The following is a 21178-nucleotide window of genomic DNA, read 5'->3' as shown; positions in this document are numbered from 1 at the left end:
TCCTGCTTGATCAACCCGGTCTCCGCTCATGACTAGGCGACCAGCATGGTGGAGTAAGAGAAAGGCTATGAATTTTGTCTGCCTGGAACTTAGTAAAGCCTTTGACATAGCACTCTCCTGGAGAAACTGTCTGGTCATGCCTTGCATGGGTGTACTCCAGAAACAGTGGGGAAGCAGGAGCAGGACAGTGACCAATCCAATCCCCTGAGCTGGGCACTGGTGAAGCCACACCTCAACCCTGTGGTCAGTTTTGAGTCCCTCACTACAAGAAAAACCCTGAGGTGCTGGTATGTAGGTCCAGAGGAGCTGGGGAAGGGTCTGGAACACAAGTCTGATGGGGAGCAGCTGAGGGATTTCAGCCTTGAGAAAAGGAGGCTCAGGGGGAACCTTACTGCCCTCTACAAATGCCTTTAAGGAGGGTGTAGCCACGGGAATTCAGTGTCTTCTTCCTGGCAAAAATGGAGAGGACAACAAGAAATGGCCACATAATGAGGCAGGGAAGGTTCAGTTTAGACATCAGGAAAAATTTCTTCACTGAAAGGGTTATCCAGCACTGGAACAGGCTGCCCAAGGTAGCGGTGGAGTCACCAGCCCTGAAGGTATTCAAAAGACATGTAGATGTGGCACTTAGAGGCATGAATTATTAACCTTGGCAGTACCAGGTTAATGGCTGGATTTAATAATCTTAGAGATGTTTTCCAACATAAGTGATCCCACGTGAAAAGAAAATACAAAAATACCCACAAACAGCAAAAGTCAACTAATAGATATACGAAGTTTTCAGTCAAACCACATTCAACCTGCTTCACTGAATTCAAACAGCCCAATTTTATGTTGACAGACATACCTACACAAATCCCTTACAAGAGAAGAGCCACACTGTTTTAACTTTAAACAACAAAACAGCTAATTCCACAGCACCCCACGTGACTCAATCCACCATTCTGAATCAGGTGATGTCCAATTGATTTTAAACCAGTTAAACCAAGTCCTTGCACAGCACAATTCAGACCACCAAAAATAGTGCCTGACAAAGTTTCAGTGTTTTCTTCAACTTTTTAGAATATTTGTAAGAGAAAGGGAGAAAGCAAATGCTCATTAATGTTAGCAAAGGGTCCAACCAGAAAAACTAGAGATAAAGTTATTCTGTGCAATTCTCTCTTTTACCACCAAGTCCTTGCATAATGGGCCTCAGACATTACACCCTTAACACTTCCCCACTGTTTCTATATTAAACGTATGCTAGATAATTCATGTGTGTTTAAAAAAGACTATTTTTTAGTCTTTTTTGACAGGGATAGATGGTTGCACGAAGAACATTTGTGTGAAATGTTAGTACTTCAGCAGGAACAGAGGGAAAAAAAAAGCACAACACCACAAAGCATCCTACAAATACCTTTTAAAAAATACTAAAGATCAGTTTTAAAATATCCGAAATCCACGTACTAACTTTGTTTAGCATGTATTTAAATATTTGGTAATTTTGGCCTTAAATCAAGTTCATCAAAGTGAATCAACCAAAGAAAATAACTCCTCTTTTCCTCTTTTAATCAAAGTAAACAGTGAAAAGTCAACCATACCCATTAAAGTTACTATGAAAGAAAGTTTGGTAGTAGAAAATAGTTTATGTGGTTGCTAACACAATATCCCCAGCATTAAGTTTTCTAGAAAGTAATTCACATCACCAAAATCAAATAAAAAGTAAACATGACGATAATTCAAGACATAACTTCAACTTATCAAAAGACAATCTTAATTAAAAAAATTAAAAACCATAATCAAGGAGTTAGAATTACTGACTGCACATACTAAAGAAGCTTTTGCCTCAGGAAAGGGTACAAGAGAATTCAGTTGATTGCTAATAGTATTCTTTAAAAAGATACTGCTAACTTTAAGAACAAGGTATATACCTCTATGGACATGAACAAAATACAGGCCCAACAGCAGAAGAGACTGTAAAAGGTAAATCTATTTCTATCCATCATTTTCATTTAAGAGAAATCTCTTCATTTCTGTGAATGAAGCTCTCCTTTATCAATAAGAAATTTTTGTACTCAAAAGCAGGTATCTACAAAATTGTTTTCATTACACGGCATCAGGTAGATTTGTTTGAAACCAAAAAGCTTATGGAATTAACAACAAAAGAACAATAAGTTAGGCACCATGAAATGTTGGAGTGTACAACTAACTAGAGACATTCATTCTTGGAAAACTACTCATTTGTTTCATCAATTTTTTCAGCAACTAACCAAAATTCCATTGACAAAAATATTTCTCAAGTACCATTTGACAAAAACAGCATGCTTAGTGCATGACATTTTACCATGACCAGTAAAACACAGTATTTGCTAATTGCAGGCATAAAACAGTTAAGCTACCAGTGGATTTATGTTTATTAAAGGCTGCTTCATTCTACTTCAGAAAACTCAAGAATTATACATATGAGGAAGGAAGAACAAATACCTGCTTTTTTTCAAGAGATTTTTTCACTTTGCCCACACATATCTTGAAAAGAGCGAGGGAAATACGAATGATTCTGAGTTTATGAAAGAGATGTGAGCATTGAACTCACGTACAGTACACCCATTAAGGAAATCAAGTTAAAACTGTTCATGTGATTAAGAAAATGTGCCAACCAGGAAAAGTGATGGTGCGATTTCACATCACAGCCAGGATTCTCTTGGCAAACTGCCATTCATAGCAACTGTTTACCCGTCCCCTACTTCCAGTCACTCGAATTTTAGTACTGGATTTAGCGACTGTACTTAGAAAAAGTCTTGTCAGGTGGTTGATCTTAAGGAAAAGTTTAGCAACATTAGATTTGTGTCAGATTAGACAGATTAATTTCCTCACCCTGCAATTGCACGATCACTCTGCAGAGCACAAAGCCAGTGGCAGAAACACTGAGCCAGAAGAACACACACCCAGAAGTTACAAAGGGACAGACACTGACACTGCCCTTACCGGTCACTTACTCATAGACTGCCCTAGCTGCGAGGCAAAGCACAATATTAGATTCTGTCTGTAAGAAATTACTTTCCGCCTAATGGAAGGGAAGAGTCCTGATCAGTAAGTAGAGTCGCTTTACTTGCAGGAGCTCACAATGTTTTTACTCTCAGAAACCCAGCTGTCCTCACTAAAAGACACCAGGTAGTGCTTCTGAGTCATCATGCCAGTTTAAAAACAAAGCAAAATCTGTAAAAGATCAAACACGGGTGAGGCAACCTGAACAAAAGAAATAAATAAATAGGGAATGAAAGCAGAAGTTACATTTAATTTACTTTATATTCCAACACCACACAACTTGTAATCTGTTAGTCTTTTCCATGCACTAATATGTAATTTTAGAGATGCAGAACAAGCCAAGCCAACACCTGAACAACATTAGGGAAATTAAGTGAGTGTTAAGGCAACTATCCCTGTCAAAAAAGCAGAAATTTCATTCCAAAACATTTCTCCTCCATCACATAGCTCATTCAGTGATGTTAAAACCTACATGCTTCGACAAAAGCCACATTTTTAAACACACCTCTGCAAAATAAAACAATTGTTTTTGTAATTCTGGAATAAATCATAAAATTCACAATATCTTTCAGAAAATAATTATTGAAATAATGAGCATATACCATCTTCTCTTTAGTTACTAGTATATTGGCACACCTTCCCTTCACAAATTTGCCCCTCAGCTGTATTCTAGAAGCTCAGTAACACCACAACAAGCCTCAGACTGGTTCATTTCCCCACTAGAATCACAAGGTGACAGTAAGCTTCATGGGAAAAACAAAGAACAATCAAGAAGCCAAAAAACCAAAACAAATCCATAACAAAACACATTGCTATGCTGAGCATTACTAAAGAAAAGAGTTCAGGTGAATTAACTGTCAAACTAAAGGACATTTTAACTCTTAGCATCAGCCACAAAGCTGTAAAACCTATTCCACGTCTCATAGTGCTACACTTAAAAGTAAGACTCAACACAAACTTTTGACAGACTAACATGATGGGAACACCATCATAAACAGGAAAGAAATCTAGTATTGCAAAAGTGACTTAATAAACTTGCAGATAAAGTCCAATACAAGTAATGTATTTTGACATCTCTGCCTCCTGACTAGCCAAAAATTATTTTTAAAAAAATTAAAAAGAAAATCACAGTGTAACTATAAAATGCACATGAAGTCTTTTCAGGTATAAACACCAGCATTCAAAAACCAGAAGACAATACTAAAGGTCTATCTTAAATTCAGTGCTAGCAGTACAACACCAGCAGCAATGCATTTTGTTATCAATCAACATTATCATAAAAAAACTGTGTTATCATCGCAACAAAAGAAAACCTCTAACTTATTGCAAGGAGAGAAGAATGAGAAAAATAAATAAAAAGTACTGAGTAAAAAATACAAGAAAAAGAGTCAATATAATAGTAACATTATAAAAGGCTTCAAATAGCAGTAATAATATATTTATGAAAACCCGACATTAAATAAAATACATACCTACATACACACACACACACACACACACACACACGTTTATCTTCCCTTTATAGTGCATTAGCCCTAAGCCAACACTGACAGGCTACAGGCACATGTTAATGCTTCATAAAAATAAGATCAGCAAACTGAGAAAGAGGACCACAAAACGAAGACATCATCTATTCTACATATTTTTCTTTTGAAGCAAGTTCAAGCACAACCCAAATATTCCTGATAAGGGCATTACCCTTGATATTAAAAAAAGAATCCATAAATAGAAAACCCAACTTATAACCTAAGAGATGGGAATCCACTGTTGCTAAGACCTGGAAAATGACACAGTGTATGAATAAGTATCTCACCCAAATTAAGCTCATGAGTTCCTTCTATTCAACAAGGGACGGGAACACAGGGGAACTTTCTCTCAATTTTCTCTTAAGTAAAAACTGCATCTCAATCTTCTTTCTGAACAACTGTGATTCAGTTTGTCTAGAATCCTCCAACTACTGTAACAGGCCATGTTTTTTTGAGGTGTCTCACATTTGTGTGTGGATTTTCCAAGGAGATCCCAGCATCCACAGACTAATGCAGTACTCTAGCAGAGGCTTTAAAAGCACCAAGCAGAGGAGAGAATTTTCTTTCTGTGTTTTGTATGCAGAACTCCTGTTAATACACCTCAAAAAGAAATCTGAAGTGTTTGAACTGGCATTCTCTTGTAAGTTCACGGCTCAGTCCACAGAGCATTTTGCAACTTTTTTGATTAAACAGCAGCATTGCAAAGAGGTAACAGGTACAACAGGAAGATTTATTTTTCTATTTTATTTTCCAGGAATAAGTAGCAATGATACTTCAATAGGCACAAATATGTCACATACAGGCCAAAGTTTTCAGAACTTAGTCATATGCAGCAGATTTTGTAATTTTCTGTAAAGCATGCTTAGAAACAGCTCCCTTTTTTTTCCATTCACACATGTCTAGGACACGGTTGAGCTATCTATAGCTGACTGATCCACAATTCCTTGATTCCCCTCAAGTTTTAAACAGAATGGCTTTAAAATTATCCTTTAGTCAAAGGTAATCACCCTCCTCTACCAAGACTAAAGATGACATTTTGTCCACTATAGAACATTGTTTTCTCATATGTGTTTCAGCAGCAAAATGAAAAGCAAAACGCAAAACCCTGACTGTGGAATCACCATTCTTTTATCACTTCATATTGACTAGGATACCTTTCACCAGCCAGGGAAACAGGATCAACTGGCACACTGCATCACGAACCTCCAAATCCAGCAGGGCCCATCTAATGATCCGCAGGCCAAGTTCAGTCAACAAATCTTTCCACCCATCCCAAACCCTCGGCTTAGAGGAGGCTGAGCCTCTGTAAACAGCTAAAGAGCACCTGAGCAGACAAAGTGGCAAGCTTTTACTTACTAAAGGTGTTCCTGACATATTGGGCTTGTCTTGAGGCCATTTACAGACCCTGGCAACAGCCACTCCTGCACTAGCATCACTGCATCAGAAGGCCATAAGCAAGATACAAGAAAAAAAGTCATGATCTTTCTCCTGATGTTTCCCAGGATCAAATCTCTTGTCCTTGTATTAAGGCTTGTGTCTCCTACTGTAAAAAGCTCAGTGAAGATTTTGGATATATTTTTCTTCCCAAATATAACAAAATAACACCTTTGGAGAAAGCATTATATTTAGGATATTCTATCTGTATCAAAATCCATCATAAGAAGGGAAACATAAATCCAGTTGACAAGATGCCTGGTTAGACATCTGAAGTTAAAAGTTCCAAAACAGAGTAGTATATTTTGGAAGCAACCAAAAAAACCAGAACAATGGAATAGTTAGGAGACAGATACAGAGACAAAGATACATGCCTTGTGCATGTGAATATACATATATACAAATAAAATCTCAAAAAAACCAAAACCACAAACCAAACTCATTAGTACAGCTATGGATTAAACAGCAAATTTGCGGGTAAGTAGGCTCCTACCACAGTGCTTGAAATAATGGCCTATTTTTTCAAAGACATTGTAGAAGGAACTGGACTACTGGGCAACTGTAGAGACAAAATCACTGGGGATGTGTCCTAGGTTACAGTGTAAAGATGTGCCCAAAAGTACGTATTCTATCACCATCTGTTAAAAACCAGGTGAGGCAGTGTTGTTTTCCACAACCCATCCTTCCTCCAGGAAGGTATCTTCTATTAATGAGCCATTGAGTCCCACTGCATGACTGATAAAATTACATCATCCCACTGGGAGATGCTCCACCCAAGGGGAGGAGCCAAGCATTTCCTACCTAGATAAAAACTGAGATTCGGAGCACCAAAGCAGCCCTCACCCACTGGTTTCCAGAGGCCAAGAACTATCAAACCTTCCTACAGGATCACCACTTCAACAGACCACTTCATCCAGACTGCTACCACCACCCTAACTAGCAGGGTGTCAGGTTGAATTCTGGCTCTGTCAGTGGCTTTCTTTTGTACTACTGCGTGTATTTTCTTTTTTCTCTTTTATTTTTGTCTCCCATTAAATTGTATTTCTGACTTGGAGTCTTTCACTGGTTTTGCTTTCAAACCATTATGTATTTTTGGCACCCAACATGCGGCAGCAAGGTACTGAGGAAAGTCAGAATTACAATTTTGTATTTTAGAAGCCATCTATTTCACTATGATGCTCCACATGTGCACATGGGTCTTATATCTAGCTCTCTATATTTTTCCACACATGGGGAACTATCTGCTGGTTGTAACGCTCCTGTGTAGACCAGGGTATGGTATAAAAACTGCTTTAGTGGTCTATTATGTATATTGCATGACAAGCTCCAAGGCAATGAACATCATTCAGAATATATACTCAACTGTTTTTGCTTGTCCTAGTCCAGGCTGCTACATCTGTGGCCTCAAAAATTGCACCCAGCCCCTGGGGGGAGGGGAAAAGGATGATTTTTTTCCCAGCCTTTCAGGCCTGACACAGCAGTTTTTGGAAATGTTGAGTTCTCTCTGGATGCCAAGGACAGCATAGTGTTGCTGTTAGTTCTGCTTTGTCTTCTCTACAGAGCCTGCAATATGCTTAGAAACAAAACACTACATGGTGTGGTGCAGCATCTTCTTGAGGAAGAGGAAAAAAGAAACAAATCAACCGCGTCCAAGTCTGCTCAGAATGTCACAGAGGAGAAAAGAGCCAAAAGCAAAGCAACAGCACCTGTGTCTACGCAGAGTATTAGAGAAGAAAGAAACCAAACGCAAAGCAACAGTGTCCGTCTTGTCTACCTACACTGTCACAGAGGAGAAAGGAACCAAAAGCACCGTCAGCATCTCCACACAAACATCACCAAACCAGAACAATCTAAACTAGTAGCAGTTGCCCCTGTTCAGAAGAAGAAATCAAAGAGCAAATCAGTCCACATAGTGACTGACAAGGATGCAGCAGGACCTTCATACCCAGCGGAAGAGACAGAGCCAGAAATCATCACTCGCTCTCTATCCCTGGGTGAGCTGTGTCACCTGCGGAGGGAATTCACCCGCCAGGCAAACGAGTCCATCCTGACCTGGCTGCTCCTCATCTGGGGCACTGCAGCCAATGACACCGTTCTGGATGGAAGTGAGGCCAGGCAACTGGGATCTCTGTCCCGGGATGTGGTCATTGACCAGGTGATTGGGAGAGCCCAAGAAACTCTCAGCCTCTGGTGGCAACTGCTGGTAAGTGTGAAGGACAGATACCTTTGTAAAGGCCTCCAGGTGCACCAAAGAAAATGGAGCACAATGGAACAAAGTATCTGATGCCTGAGGGAATTGGCTGTGCTGGAGATCATTTTCTCAGAAGATGAGAGATTTCCCAAGAGTCTAGATTGTGTCCAGTGCACATCACAGATGTGGGTAAGACTCACACAGCTTGGACCAGAGATGCACTCCTGTTACCTGGCAATGCTGCAATGGAGGGAAGGCAAGGAAATGGAAGGAGTCTTGGTCAATAAACTAAGAATTTATGAGGACACTTTCACCGCCCCGTTTTGTACCCTTGTCTTGTCCGTGGAAACAGGGCTGGTTGAGCAAGTTTGGAGTTGATTGAAGAGAGCCATCAAAAACTAAAAAAGGAACTTAAGGAAGAAAACTACCACATCTTGCCAGAACCAACAAGAATCTCTGCTCTTAGGAGCAGCTAGCGCTCCCCAGCCAGGGAGAGAAGATACATTCCATGAGGTAACCTCTGGTTTTTCCTTCAGGAGCATGGAGAAGACATGAGGAAGTGGGATGAAAAGCCCACCTCCTCCTTAGCAGCCCGGGTACGTGAACTGAAAAGAGGGACACCCAACACGAGAAACTCATCTAGAGTCAACGCTGCTCCAGTCTCTCGTGCACAGAATTCCACACAGTATCAAAATGATGATATGACTGATCCTCTTGAAGGGACCTCAAGAACCTATTTACAGGAAGAGAGCAATGTGCATCAAGACCAGGAATAGAGGGGCCCTACCTCTATCCAGGTAGAGGAGAGGAACAATTAGATCTATTGGTCTGTGAGAATCTGATGGCCTGGCACATCTGACCCACAAAAATATAAGGCTTTGGTTGATACCTGTTCCAAATGTACCATGATGCCATCAAGATATGTAGGAGAAGAACCCATTTCTGTTTCTGGGGTAACAGGAAGATCCCAGCAGCTGACTATATTGAGGGCCAAAGTGAGTTTAACTGGGGACAGGTGGCAGAAACACCCCATTGTGACTGACCCAGTTGTCCCACGCATCCTCAGCATAGTCCATCTCAGAAATGGGTATTTCAAAGACCCAAAAGGATATCATTGTTTTTTCAGGATTGCTGCTGTAGAGACAGAAGACATCAGAAAAACCTGAATACCTTGCCTGGTCTCTCAACCCCTCTGCTGTGAGACTGCTGAGAGTTGAAGAACAACAGGTACTAATTTCCACAGCAACATCGGCAATACTGTACCAACAGAGCCTGTGATTCCCATCCATGAGATGATTCATTAACTGGAGAGCCAAGGGGTGGTCAGCAAGGCTTGTTCACTTTTCAACAGCCCTATATGGCCAGTGCATAAAGTCCAGTGGAGAATGGAAACTGATGGTGGATTACCATGGCCTGAATGAGGTCACACCACCACCACCACTCTGCTGTGTCAGACACGTTGGAGTTTCAGTACCAGCTGGAGTCCAAAGCAGCAAAATGGTGCACAAATATCAATATTGTCAATACCTTCTTCTCCATTCCTTTGGCAGCAGAGTGCAGGCCCTAGCTTGCCCCCACCTGGAGGGGAGTGCAGTACACCTGGAACCGACTGCCCCAGGGTGGAAGCACAGTCCCACCATCTGCCATGGAACGATCCACTGGAATAGGGCAAGGCTCCCAAACATCTACAATATATTAATGTCATCATTGTATTGGGGAACACAGCAGGGGATGTCTTCAAGAAAGGAGAAAAAATCATTCCGATTCTGTTAAAAGATGGTTTTACCATTAAGTGAAGTAAGGTTAAGGGACCAGCTCAAGCAATTCAGTTTCTAGGAGTGAAGTGGCAAGATGGATGTTGTCAGATCCCAACAGAGGTAATTAACAAGATCACTGCAATGTCTCCACCAACCAACAAGAAGGAAACACAAGCTTTCCTAGGTACCTTAAGCTTTTGGAGAACACACATTCCTGAGTACAGCCAGATTGTGAGCCCTCTCTACCTGGTCACCCAGAAGAAGAACAATTTCCACTGGGGCCCTGAGCAGCAGCAAGCCTTCACCCAGATCAAGCAGGAGATCGCTCATGCGGTCGCCCTCGGCCCAGTCAGGATGGGACCAGAGGCGAAGAATGTGGTTTACTCTGCAGCTGGGAACAAGGGCTTGTCCTGGAGCCTTTTGGCACCAGAAGATGCCTGGTGAGACTCGGGACTGACCACTGGGATTCTGGAGATGAAGCTGCAAAGGGTCTGAAGCCAACTACACTCCAAGAAAGAAGGAGACCTTGGCTGCCTACGAAGGAGTTCAAGGTGCCTCAGAAGTACCTGGCACAAAATGCAGCTGCTTCTGGCACCCCAACTACCAGTGCTGGGATGGATGTTCAAGGGAAAGGTTGGTCCCACACATCACGCCACCGACAGCACATGGAGCAAGTGGATTGCCCTCATCACACATTGGAAAACAAAATTGCCCTGAAATTCTAAAAACCTGTAACAAACTGCATGAAGGTTAAGACTTTTGGATTATCTTCTGAAGACAACAGGAGCACATGGCATGTGCTGAGGAAGTCCCACCATATAATGAACTACCGGAGTCTGAAAGACGATCTGCCCTCTTCACCGATAGTTCCTGCCAAACTGTAGGCACTAACAGAAATGGAAAACTGCAGTATGGAGCCCCACACAACAAGCTGCACAAGCTACTGAGGGACAAAGTGAATCGAGTTACATAGCAAAGCTTAAAGCCATCCAGCTGGCTTTGGACATAGCCAAACGAGAGAACTGGCTGAGGCTTTATCTCTACACCGACTCATTGGATGTACAACTAGCAAAATATGAACACCAAGAGTCATGTCTCTTGCCCCTCCATTTTTATGTCCTGCTTTAAGTTCTGCCATCTTACGTCTGAGAAACTCCTGCAATCCTGAAAACTTATTCCCCAAAATTTAAAAGCACACTCACATCCGACTACGGAAAACATCATCAGCTCAGTTACAGTTTTTTAGCTAATGTTGAGCTGAAGAAAGTCAGCACAGTGGTCAAGAGAGTAGTTTCAAAATGGAAAGTAGCTCCAATAGAGAGCAGTATTAAAGGAACAGAAAGATAGCAAAAGGGACAGGAGAAGTAAGACTGTTCCTTGGATATACAGCGTAAGTGGTTATGAAAGCATGTAATTCAAGACGGCGGCAAACACTGTGAAACTACTATGGCCAAACTTGATCCACAATACAAAGCAATACAAGCTGTTTAATAATCAACACTGAAAACTTGTCTATGTAGCTCCAACGCCCACGGAAGCACTTAATACAGTGACAGCCCCCTTGGCGAGTACTACAACCGATGCAAGGAGAAGTTACTTGTAAAGGGCACCTTACGAAGTTAACGAGTACAGTCAAGACGTTTACGAGACAGCTTCTGGAGCTGATTTGCGCGTCTGCACCTCCAGTTAACGGCTCACAACGCCATTTCCAGCGGCAAACAAATGGGATCGGGGAACGGGACACAGACAAAAGCAAGCGACACCCCCAGAACCCTACCCCCACAAAGCCAGGCGCTGAGGGGCCGGGGGTCCTCCGGCTCCGTTCTGCACCGAGCCCTCCCGGAGACACCGGTGCCCCGGGAGCTGGCACAGCCCCTTCCCAAATCCTCAGGGAGCGGGCTCGCCCGCCCATCCCCGCCCCATCCCGACCTACCTTCAGGAGGATGGAAGGTGGCAGCTGATTGATGTCCGGGGTGGGCGGCGGCGGCAGCTCCCGACAGCCGTCGCCGGGATACTCCAGCGGCTCCTCGCAGCCCGCCTCGCCGCCCCGCTCGTTCTCCTCCTCCCGGCCCTGCTCCTTCTCGTCCTGGGGCGCGGAAGGCGGCGGCGAGGCGGGCTGTCCCCCGCCGCTCTGCCCGGCGGTGGCCCCGCCGCTCTCCTCCGCGGCGCCGGGCAGGGCGAGCAGCTGCGGCTCCGCCAGACACTGGCAGGCGCCGGGTTCGGGGTCGGCGGCGGCGCAGCGCGGCTGCTTGCAGGGCGAGCAGGCGGGCAGCCCGGCCCCCTTGCGCTTGCACACCATCTCGGAGGAGACCTCCCCGGGTGGTCCCAGGAGGCCCCGCACCGGCGAGGGCAGCAGGCCGGAGAGGAAGAGGCGCTGGCAGCGGCCCGGAGGTTCCCAGGCGGCGGGCGCCAGGCGCAGGAGGCGGCGGGCGACGCGCTGCTCCGCGGCGGTCAACGACACGTAGGGCGGCGGCGGCGGCAGCAGCAGAGGTTCACCGGCGGGCAACGGCTGCTCCGGGGCGGGTGGGCTGGCGCCGTGCACGATGAAGCAGAGCATGCAGGGCCCGCGCAGGAAGCAGCTCCGGCTGCGCGGCGGCGGCACCTTCCCCCGCGGGCGGCGGCGGTCCCGGCTCAGGCTCCTTGCCTCCTTCGAGAGCAGGTGGCCCATATAGGAGGGGGAAGCGGCGGCAGCGGAAGGGTGGGTGTTACCTGCGGGAGGCGGCGCCGGGAGCTGACATGCTGCCGGCGGGCCGGGACAGGAGGAGGAGGCGGCGACGGCGGTGGCGGCGGCGGCGGCGGGGCTGGTTCCGGGACGCCGTGAGGGAGGGAGAAGCTTCCGCTACCGCCGGCCTGACCTCCCCCGGGAAGCGGGGGCGGCGCTCCACGGGCCGGCGCTGCTGCCGCCTGCGGCCGCGCTGGGCCCAGGAGGTTCCGCCGTGGGTGAGTGCTCGCCGTGTGTCACATCAGTGAGCTCGCTGTGCAAACGCGGGTCTACAGACCGCATACGGCACGTACGCCTGTCGTAAGTGCGTGTATGCGTTATCACATAATCGTTAGGGGTTGGAAGGCACCTCTGAAATCATCTCGGCCTACTCTCCTGCCAAGACAGGGATACCCGGAGCAGGTAGCACAGGTGAACGCGTCCAGGTGAGTTTGGAGTGTCCTCAGAGAGGGAGACGTCACGGCCTACCTGTTCTAGTGCTCTGCCACCCTTAGCGTGGCGTTCTTGTTGAGGTGGAACATACCGTGTTTTAGATTATGGTCACTGCCCCTTGTCATGTTACTAGGCATGACAAGAGACTGACACCATCCTGCTGGCTCTGGCCTTGAAGATACTTTTACACATTACTGAGAACTCCTTTTACTCTTCTCTAAACTAAACAAGCCCATCTCCTACAGTCTCTCCCCACAAGAGAGATGCTCCAGACCTCTTCATCATCTTTGTGGAGTGTGCTGGACCCCCTCCCTTAGCTCATTGCCTTACATATATACACATAAGACATATAAAATACATGCATATTTTTTGAGTAACTGGAATAAAAAATTTTTGTGCTGTACTTTGTAGCCAAACCTGTGAAGACCCCTGCCCGTTGGTCTCAGATTACATGCAGAACAGTGGCAAAGCAACACAAGCTTAGAGACCACCAAGAGGAGTCTTCCAAGTTTTTTTCTGTGAGAATCACCTTCTCACCAACACTTTGCAGAAAATGCTTATTTTCTGCCATTTTAATTTGCTGTACATCCAGAAACAGGGTTTATATGGGACCTCTGACCCCCCTTTGCCCTCCTGCAGACACTCACCTCTAACTTGATGCAGGTGCCCTGATATGTAAATACTTGCTGGAGGCTGCACTGCTCTAATTAAGACTCTGTTTAGTGCCTGGCAAAAGCAATTTGTTTCAGCATTCAGTTCTAAACAGTTGACTTAACTGTATGGGCTTAGATACGTAGTTTAAATATATGTGCAATTTTGTCTTTAGTAAAAGGTGTTTGGGGAAGAAGAAGGCAACTTATAGCTCGAGTACATACAGTTCACTACTAATAATAAATAGCAAAGGGCAGAAGAGTAAATGCACAGTATTTTATATTGTGTAGCACATGTTTTGGCCTTTTGCCCAGGGATGAGTTATGTTAGAATTAAAATACCCATGCTGCTATTATTTTTGTTTGCTACCTCTATTATTAGTCTTCAGCAGTTCTGTAAAAATGTTTCGTCTGAGAAAAGTACTAAATATACCTTTGAATATAAGCAGAGCAATAGAATGGCTTTTTTTGATTTATAATTCAATGAGCTTCATTAATATAAACCACAGCAAATTCTTGCAAAAAAAAAAAATGGCAAGGCCTTTTCTGCTCTGTTGGAAGAATGGGCTGAAAGCAGAAGACAGCTGGAAGTAACTCTTGATGAGACTGTGTGAATGGCAGGCCAGTAATCCTCTCACATGGACTGAGTTTAAAAATTGCCTGCTCTGCACTTGTGTCACCCAGGTGTTGCTTCAGGGCTCCTCCAGTTAACAAGGTAATAAATCCTCTCTTTGTGCCTTAGCCATTGGTTCGTGGCTGTCGCAGCTGCCTGACAGTGGTGGCTCACACACTCCATCCTCCCACAGACTGCAAAATTTTATTTCAGTAGGGAAAAACAAAAATATTAAAATGTATGTCCTTCCCACACAGGCTGCAATACTTCAGGAACTGCTCCAGAGTGAAGCCCTTCCATGGGTCCAGAGGTCATGCCAGGAACCTGCTCCAGAGCAGGACTCTGATGGGGTCACATGTACCTTTGGACACCTGCCTGCTCCAGCATGGGATCCTTCATGGGCTGCTGGTGGTTTTGTGCTCTACAGTGGGCTCCTCCACAGGTCACAGTCTCTTGGACTCAAGTTCACATTGGAGTTCCAGCCTGTCCAGTACAGCAGCACAGGAGCACAGACTGCCCTGAGCACGCTCCAGCCCAGGCACTTTGCCATGGCTGTCACCAAAGTATCAAAGTATTCCCAGGCAGAACACGCTGAGGTGACCAACAGTGTAGCCAGCAGCAAAATCAGAGCAGCCACTAACAAACATGGGGTTCCAATAGACAGACAGGAAAGCAAGCCCCATGGCAAGCACAGTAGCCTGCCAGTTAATAGCTGAACAGCAATAACAGCTACAAATTCAATATAGCACATTCCAATCAAATCTGCCATTGTTTTCAACCCTTCATGCACTATACTGGGTGCCAAAACAATTGGCATGGTATATAACCCCAGCTGTTCTTTTTTTTTTTCGTTTTAATAACTTGTTTTTCTTGAGTTTTATTTCTTCTCTCCTTGTTTTGTTTCCATTTTTCTCTTTTCCTTGCAGTTCAGTATTACCCCTACTATTAGTATTTTTAAGTTATTAAACTGCTGTTAGTTACCTCAGCCTGTGAGTTTGTCTCTCACTTTCACACTTCCAGTTCTTTCCCTGTCCCACTGGGGTGGGGGAGTGAGAGGGACTGAGCAGCTGTGTTTCTCTTACTTGCCAGCTAAAGTTAAACCACAACAACTGTGTTTGTTGTACGTATATTTGGTATGATTATTTTCCCTTCAAGTAGATTACATGATCACAGAATCCATTAGTTTGGAAAATACCTCTGATTATCAAATCCAACCTTTTACAAAACCAACCATATCAACTAGACCATGGCACTAAGTGCCACATCCAGCTTTTCCTTGAAAGCACACCTACAGAAATAGTGACTCCACCATCTCCCTGGACAGCTCATTCCAAGGTCTAATCACCCTTTCTGTAAAGGAATTCTTCCTAGTGTTCAGTCTGAATCTCCCATGAAGCAGTTTACAGCTATGTCCTCTTGTCCTATAACTGATTCCCTGGGAGAAGAGACCCCACCTGGCTACAGCCTCAGGTCAGGGAGCTGCAGGGAGTAATAAGGTACACCCTGAGTCTCCTTTTTTCCAGGCTAAATGCAGCCATATTCTTCACCTGCTTCTCATCAGACTTCTGCTCCAGACTCTTTCCTAACTCTTTTCCCTTCTCTGGACACACTCCAGCCCCTCAATGGCCTTCTTGAATTGAGGGTCCCAGAGCTGGACACAGCACTCAAGGTGTGGCCTCACCAGTGCCAAGTATTAGGGGACAGTCACTGCCCTGCTCCTGCTGCCCCACTGTTGCTGACATAGACCAGGTTTCCTTGGCCTTCTTGGCCACCTGGGCACATCTGGCTCATGTTCAGCTGCTGTTGACCAGCACCACCAGGTCTTTTCCACCAGGCAGCTTTCCAGCTGCCCCAGCCTGTAGCAATGCAGGGGATCTTTGTGGTCTTGTTGAACCTCAGACCATTGGCCTCTACCCATCAATCCAGCCTTACAGATCCTTCTGCAGAGACTTCCTGCCTTGTAGCTGACCAACACGCCCACTCAAACTGGTGTTGTCTGTGAATTTGCTGCTGTTAGATTCAATCCCTCATCTAGGTCATCAGTGAAGATAGTAAACAGAACTGGGCCCAACACTGATCCTGGGGGGACATCACCAGAGCCAGCTGGATCCAGCACTGTTCACCATCATTCTCTGGGCCCAGCCATCCAAACAGTTTTTAACCCAGTCGAGAGTGCACCTGTCCAAAACATGGGCTGCCAGATTTTCTGGGGAGATGATATCAAAGGCTTTGCTGTGAGTCCAGGCAGACAACAACCACAGTCTTTCTCTCCTCTGCCTGGTGGGTCATCTGGTCATAAGAAGAGCTTTTTATGCCACTGGTATCCCAGAATGACTTTGTAAAGCTGGGCCATCATTAGCAGACATAATGTGTATCAGAAGTTGCAGTATTTCTGAAGTTGCTGCATGTATTAAGTTTTTATCACAGTAGTAGGCAAGTTCCAAAGCAATTATGCTGTCATATGCCATGGGTGTCAGGGTACCAGGCAGAGCAGGATAGGGCTTCACCAGCTGTGACCAGAGACGAACTTTACCACTTCCCAGTTGTTTTCAAATGTCCTTATTACATAAACCTACATATTTATGTCTAGCTATTTCAATCAAATAGATATTCAATGTTCCCCAAAGATTCGCAATATCTGTAGGCAGAAGGAGGAATTCTTTCTGTTTTCAATCTTCCATCTGAAATTGAAATGTACTTCTCCCAAAATAACCACCCACTACAATTTCCGAACTGTGCAATCTAGTCTAATCAAGATCTCATTCATAAAGAGAATGATGTAAGTACCATAATGAAGCTTTGGTCATTTTTTGGTTGTGTTTTTTTTTTTTTTTTATAATCTAGGCATAAGTTTTTAGATACAAGCATAGAGGGAGATTTAGCTCATTTTTCAAGATGGTAGACTGTTCTTTTTCTAACAGCCTGAAAGAGCTAAACAAATTTTAATTACTATGGTAATTTAAATGAATGATGAGAAATACAGGGAAGCAGAAGGGTGCTTCTGGTCTATGCAAGGGTTTTAACACTGAGTGTCACTGTTGCTTCATGGAAGGCAAGCACAGTAACCACCTGTTGAAGAGTAAAAGCAGAATGAAATATTGCATGACGAAGTATCATCTGTGAAATCTTCATAATGTCAGAAGGCAGATGTAACTAACAGTTCATTTCTTCATTAGCATTACTTATATTTCATTAAATTAGTAGTTATAAAATCAGTAGTGTGAGACACCTGAAAGCTACTAACAACTTAGTCTCAGAATTAAGCAGTAAAATCCCCTCAATTTATGATAGTAAGGGTTTATTACACACGTAGCATAGCAATAGATTATGGCATTTTTCATTCTTATCTCTGTGCATAATTAAATAGGCCACAAAGACTTGTGACCCAAGATAAGTATGGTATTTTAAGTTTGAACTGCAAGGGAGCAAGAAGTTCTTTAAGCTACCATGTTGTATCTGGTCCTGATACCCCTTAAGTGCATGTTCATCTGTATTTCAGGACTGACGTTTAGAAAACCGGGTGTATAAACTTTGGCCATATTGCCAATGTTGAGAGATAGTAGTTATTTCATTTAAGTAACTTTAAAGACTTAGGAAGTTTTAACATTGTGTGACTTAGTATGTTTATTCCCTTTGCGTAGTTTTGTTTGCTTAATACCAGTATCTTTGAAGTGGTGTGTTGTCCTAGTTTGAAAGACAGATGTTTGCTAAGGAAAGCAGAAGCCTCCCTTTGAACTGAAAAATGTGACCCTTCCTTCCTACAGATTAGTATGATTTTGAAATTAAGGAAGCTCTCAGGCAAAGATATGGGGATAGGAATGACAGTTCTTTACCAATATATCTAACAAGACAAACAAGAACAACAACAGCTATGAAATTAGCCACAAACAGAACAGTAACTCAGTCCCAGTCCTTTCTGGCTGCAGGCACCTTTTCCCTGAGCTGCAGTTCCCGGTGCTGGGGGTGGGCGGGTCCCACAGAGCCGCAGGAGGGCTGGGGGTGATGGCAGAGCTGTCCCAGGGGGAGAGAGAGATGGAGAGAGCCCTCCGCTCACAGTGTCGATCCCGCTGCTCAGCAGAGTGCTGGATGGTGGCAGGATGATTCCTGGCGCTGGGATGGCAGGGATGGAGCTGAGGCGGCAATCGTCCTTCTCGTCCAAACTCCATGGGGGAAATGGCCGAGCCACAACCTTTTGGGTTTTTTTCTTTTTTTCTGGTTGTTTGAATCTCGCAGGGTTTCCCTCTTCTCTCCCCTCCCCCTTTTCACCAGGGCCCAGTCAACAGGTATCTTAGCATGACAATGGGGAAAATTCCACAGAGGGAAAAGGGAAAGAACCAACCCCCAACATTATCCACCAACTTTCCCATACCATTATGCTACATCAAATTAAAATCTTCCAATTATAGACATCCATACAGTTAAAGATACAGGCACAGTATTGTAGGTAGTTCACCCTAAAACAAGGTCTCCTTGGGGTATGCATCGGGTCTTTCCATCCCTTTGAATGACCCACCAGGTACAACCTGGCCCTTGAGTGAAAACCACCCCACGAATTGAATTGACTTTGCTGGAGGCAGAGTTCACCCAAACAGTTTTTCCTAGCATACCTCTCATATGCACCACTGGAACCTTATCTCCATCTGGTGTTCTCAAGGGCTCAGATTGGGCAGGGCCTGCTCGGTTAGTGGAACCTCGGGTGTTCACTAACCATGTGGCCTTTGGTAGATTAATCTCCCAATTCTTGAAAGTCCCCCCACCCAGTGCCTTCAAGGTGGTTTTAAGCAGCCCATTGCACCGTTCCACTTTCCCAGCCGCTGGTGCGTGATAAGAAATGTGGTACACCCACTCGATGCCGTGTTCTCTGGCCCAGGTGTTTATGAGGCTGTTCTTGAAATGAGTCCCATTGTCTGACTCAATTCTCTCAGGGGTACCATGTCTCCAAAGGACTTGTTTTTCCAGGCCCAGGATGGTGTTGCGGGCAGTGGCATGAGGCACAGGGTAGGTCTCCAACCATCCAGTGGTGGCTTCCACCATGGTCAGCACATAGTGCTTGCTTTGGCGTGTCTGAGGCAGTGTGATGTAGTCAATCTGCCAGGCCTCCCCATACTTATATTTGGACCACCGCCCCCCATACCAGAGGGGCTTCACTCGCTTGGCTTGCTTGATGGCAGCACACGTCTCACAGTCATGGATAACCTGGGAAATACTGTCCATGGTGAGATCCACCCCTCGGTCTCGTGCCCACTTATAGGTAGCATCTCTGCCTTGGTGACCTGAGGCATCGTGGGCCCATCAAACCAGGAACAATTCTCCCTTGTTTTGCCAGTCTAAGTCTATCTGTGACACCTCTATCCTTGCAGCCTGATCTACTTGCTCATTGTGTCAGTACTCCTCATTAGCCCGACTCTTGGGGACATGGGCATCTACATGACGGACCTTTACGGGTAGCTTCTCTACCCGACTGGCAATGACTTTCCACTCATCAGCAGCCCAGACTGTTCTTCCCCTACATTGCCAGTTAGCTTTTTTCCATCTTTCCAGCCACCCCCACAGAGCATTGGCTGCCATCCATGAATCAGCGTAAAGGTAAAGCTTTGGCCACTTCTCTCTTTCAGCAATGTCCAGGGCCAGCTGAACGGCTTTGAGTTCAGCAAGTTGACTTGATCCACCTTCTCCTTCAGTAGCTTGTGCAACCCATCGTGTGGGACTCCATACAACTGCTTTCCACTTCCAGTTCATCTCCACGATGCAACAGGAACCATCAGCGAAAAGAGCATAGCAAGTTTCGTCTGTTGGCAGTTGGTTGTACGGCGGGGCTTCATCAGCCCGGGTCACTTGTTCTTGCTTCTCTTTATCGGCAAGACCAAAATTTTCACCTTCTGGCCAGTTTGAAATTATTTCCAAAATCCTAAGGCGATTAGGGTTTCCGATACGGGCACGCTGTGTGATGAGGGCAATCCACTTGCTCCATGTGGCATCGGTGGCATGGTGGGTAGCAGGGACCTTCCCTTTAAACATCCACCCCAGCACTGGTAGTCGGGGTGCCAGGAGGAGCTGTGCTTCTGTGCCAATCACCTCTGAGGCAGCTTGAACTCCTTCATAAGTAGCCAAGATCTCCTTCTCTGTTGGGTTGTAGTTGGCTTCAGACCCTCTGTGACTTCGGCTCCAGAATCCCAGAGGTCGGCCTTGGGTCTCACCAGGTACCTTCTGCCAAAAGGCTCCAGGACAAGCCCTTGTTCCCAGCGGCAGAGTAAACCACATTCTTCACCTCTGGTCCCATCCTGACTGGGCCGAGGGTGACCGCATGAGCAATCTCCTGCTTGATCTGGGCAAAGGCTTGCTGCTGCTCAGGGCCCCAGTGGAAATTGTTCTTCTTCTGGGTGACCAGGTAGAGAGGGCTCACAATCTGGCTGTACTCAGGAATGTGTGTTCTCCAAAAGCTTAAGGTACCTAGGAAAGCTTGTGTTTCCTTCTTGTTGGTTGGTGGAGACATCGTGGTGATCTTATTGATGACCTCAGTGGAGATTTGGTGCCGTCCGTCTTGCCACTTTACTCCCAGGAACTGGATTTCTCAGGCAGGACTTTGCTCCTCTTGATCGCAAAACCGGCTCCCAGCAGAATCTGGATGATCTTTTCTCCTTTCTCAAATACTTCCATTGCCATGCTCCCCCATACAATGATGTCATCGATGTATTGCAGATGTTCTGGAGCTTCACCCTTTTCCAGTGCAGCCTGGATCAGTCCATGGCAGATGGTGGGGCTGTGTTTCCACCCCTGGGGCAGTCGGTTCCAGGTGTACTGCACGCCTCTCCAGGTGAAAGCAAACTGA

At 45.2% G+C, this 21178-nt stretch overlaps 1 protein-coding gene across 1 annotated transcript in view; it reads right to left on the bottom strand.

Annotated features, from left to right (window-relative positions):
• Positions 1-12600, bottom strand: part of FBXL17 (F-box and leucine rich repeat protein 17) — a 278404-nt gene extending 265804 nt beyond the window's left edge. The window contains exon 1 of the mRNA XM_062513277.1: positions 11866-12600. Coding sequence (XP_062369261.1) covers positions 11866-12600 — 735 coding nt within the window. The remainder of the gene's footprint in view (positions 1-11865) is intronic.
• Between the last annotated feature and the right edge of the window lie 8578 nt (positions 12601-21178).

Source organism: Cinclus cinclus, chromosome Z, assembly GCF_963662255.1.
Source record: "Cinclus cinclus chromosome Z, bCinCin1.1, whole genome shotgun sequence".
NCBI lineage: Eukaryota > Metazoa > Chordata > Aves > Passeriformes > Cinclidae > Cinclus > Cinclus cinclus.
Note: the sequence above shows the minus strand (reverse complement) of the source record. Positions and strands in the feature narration are given on the sequence as shown.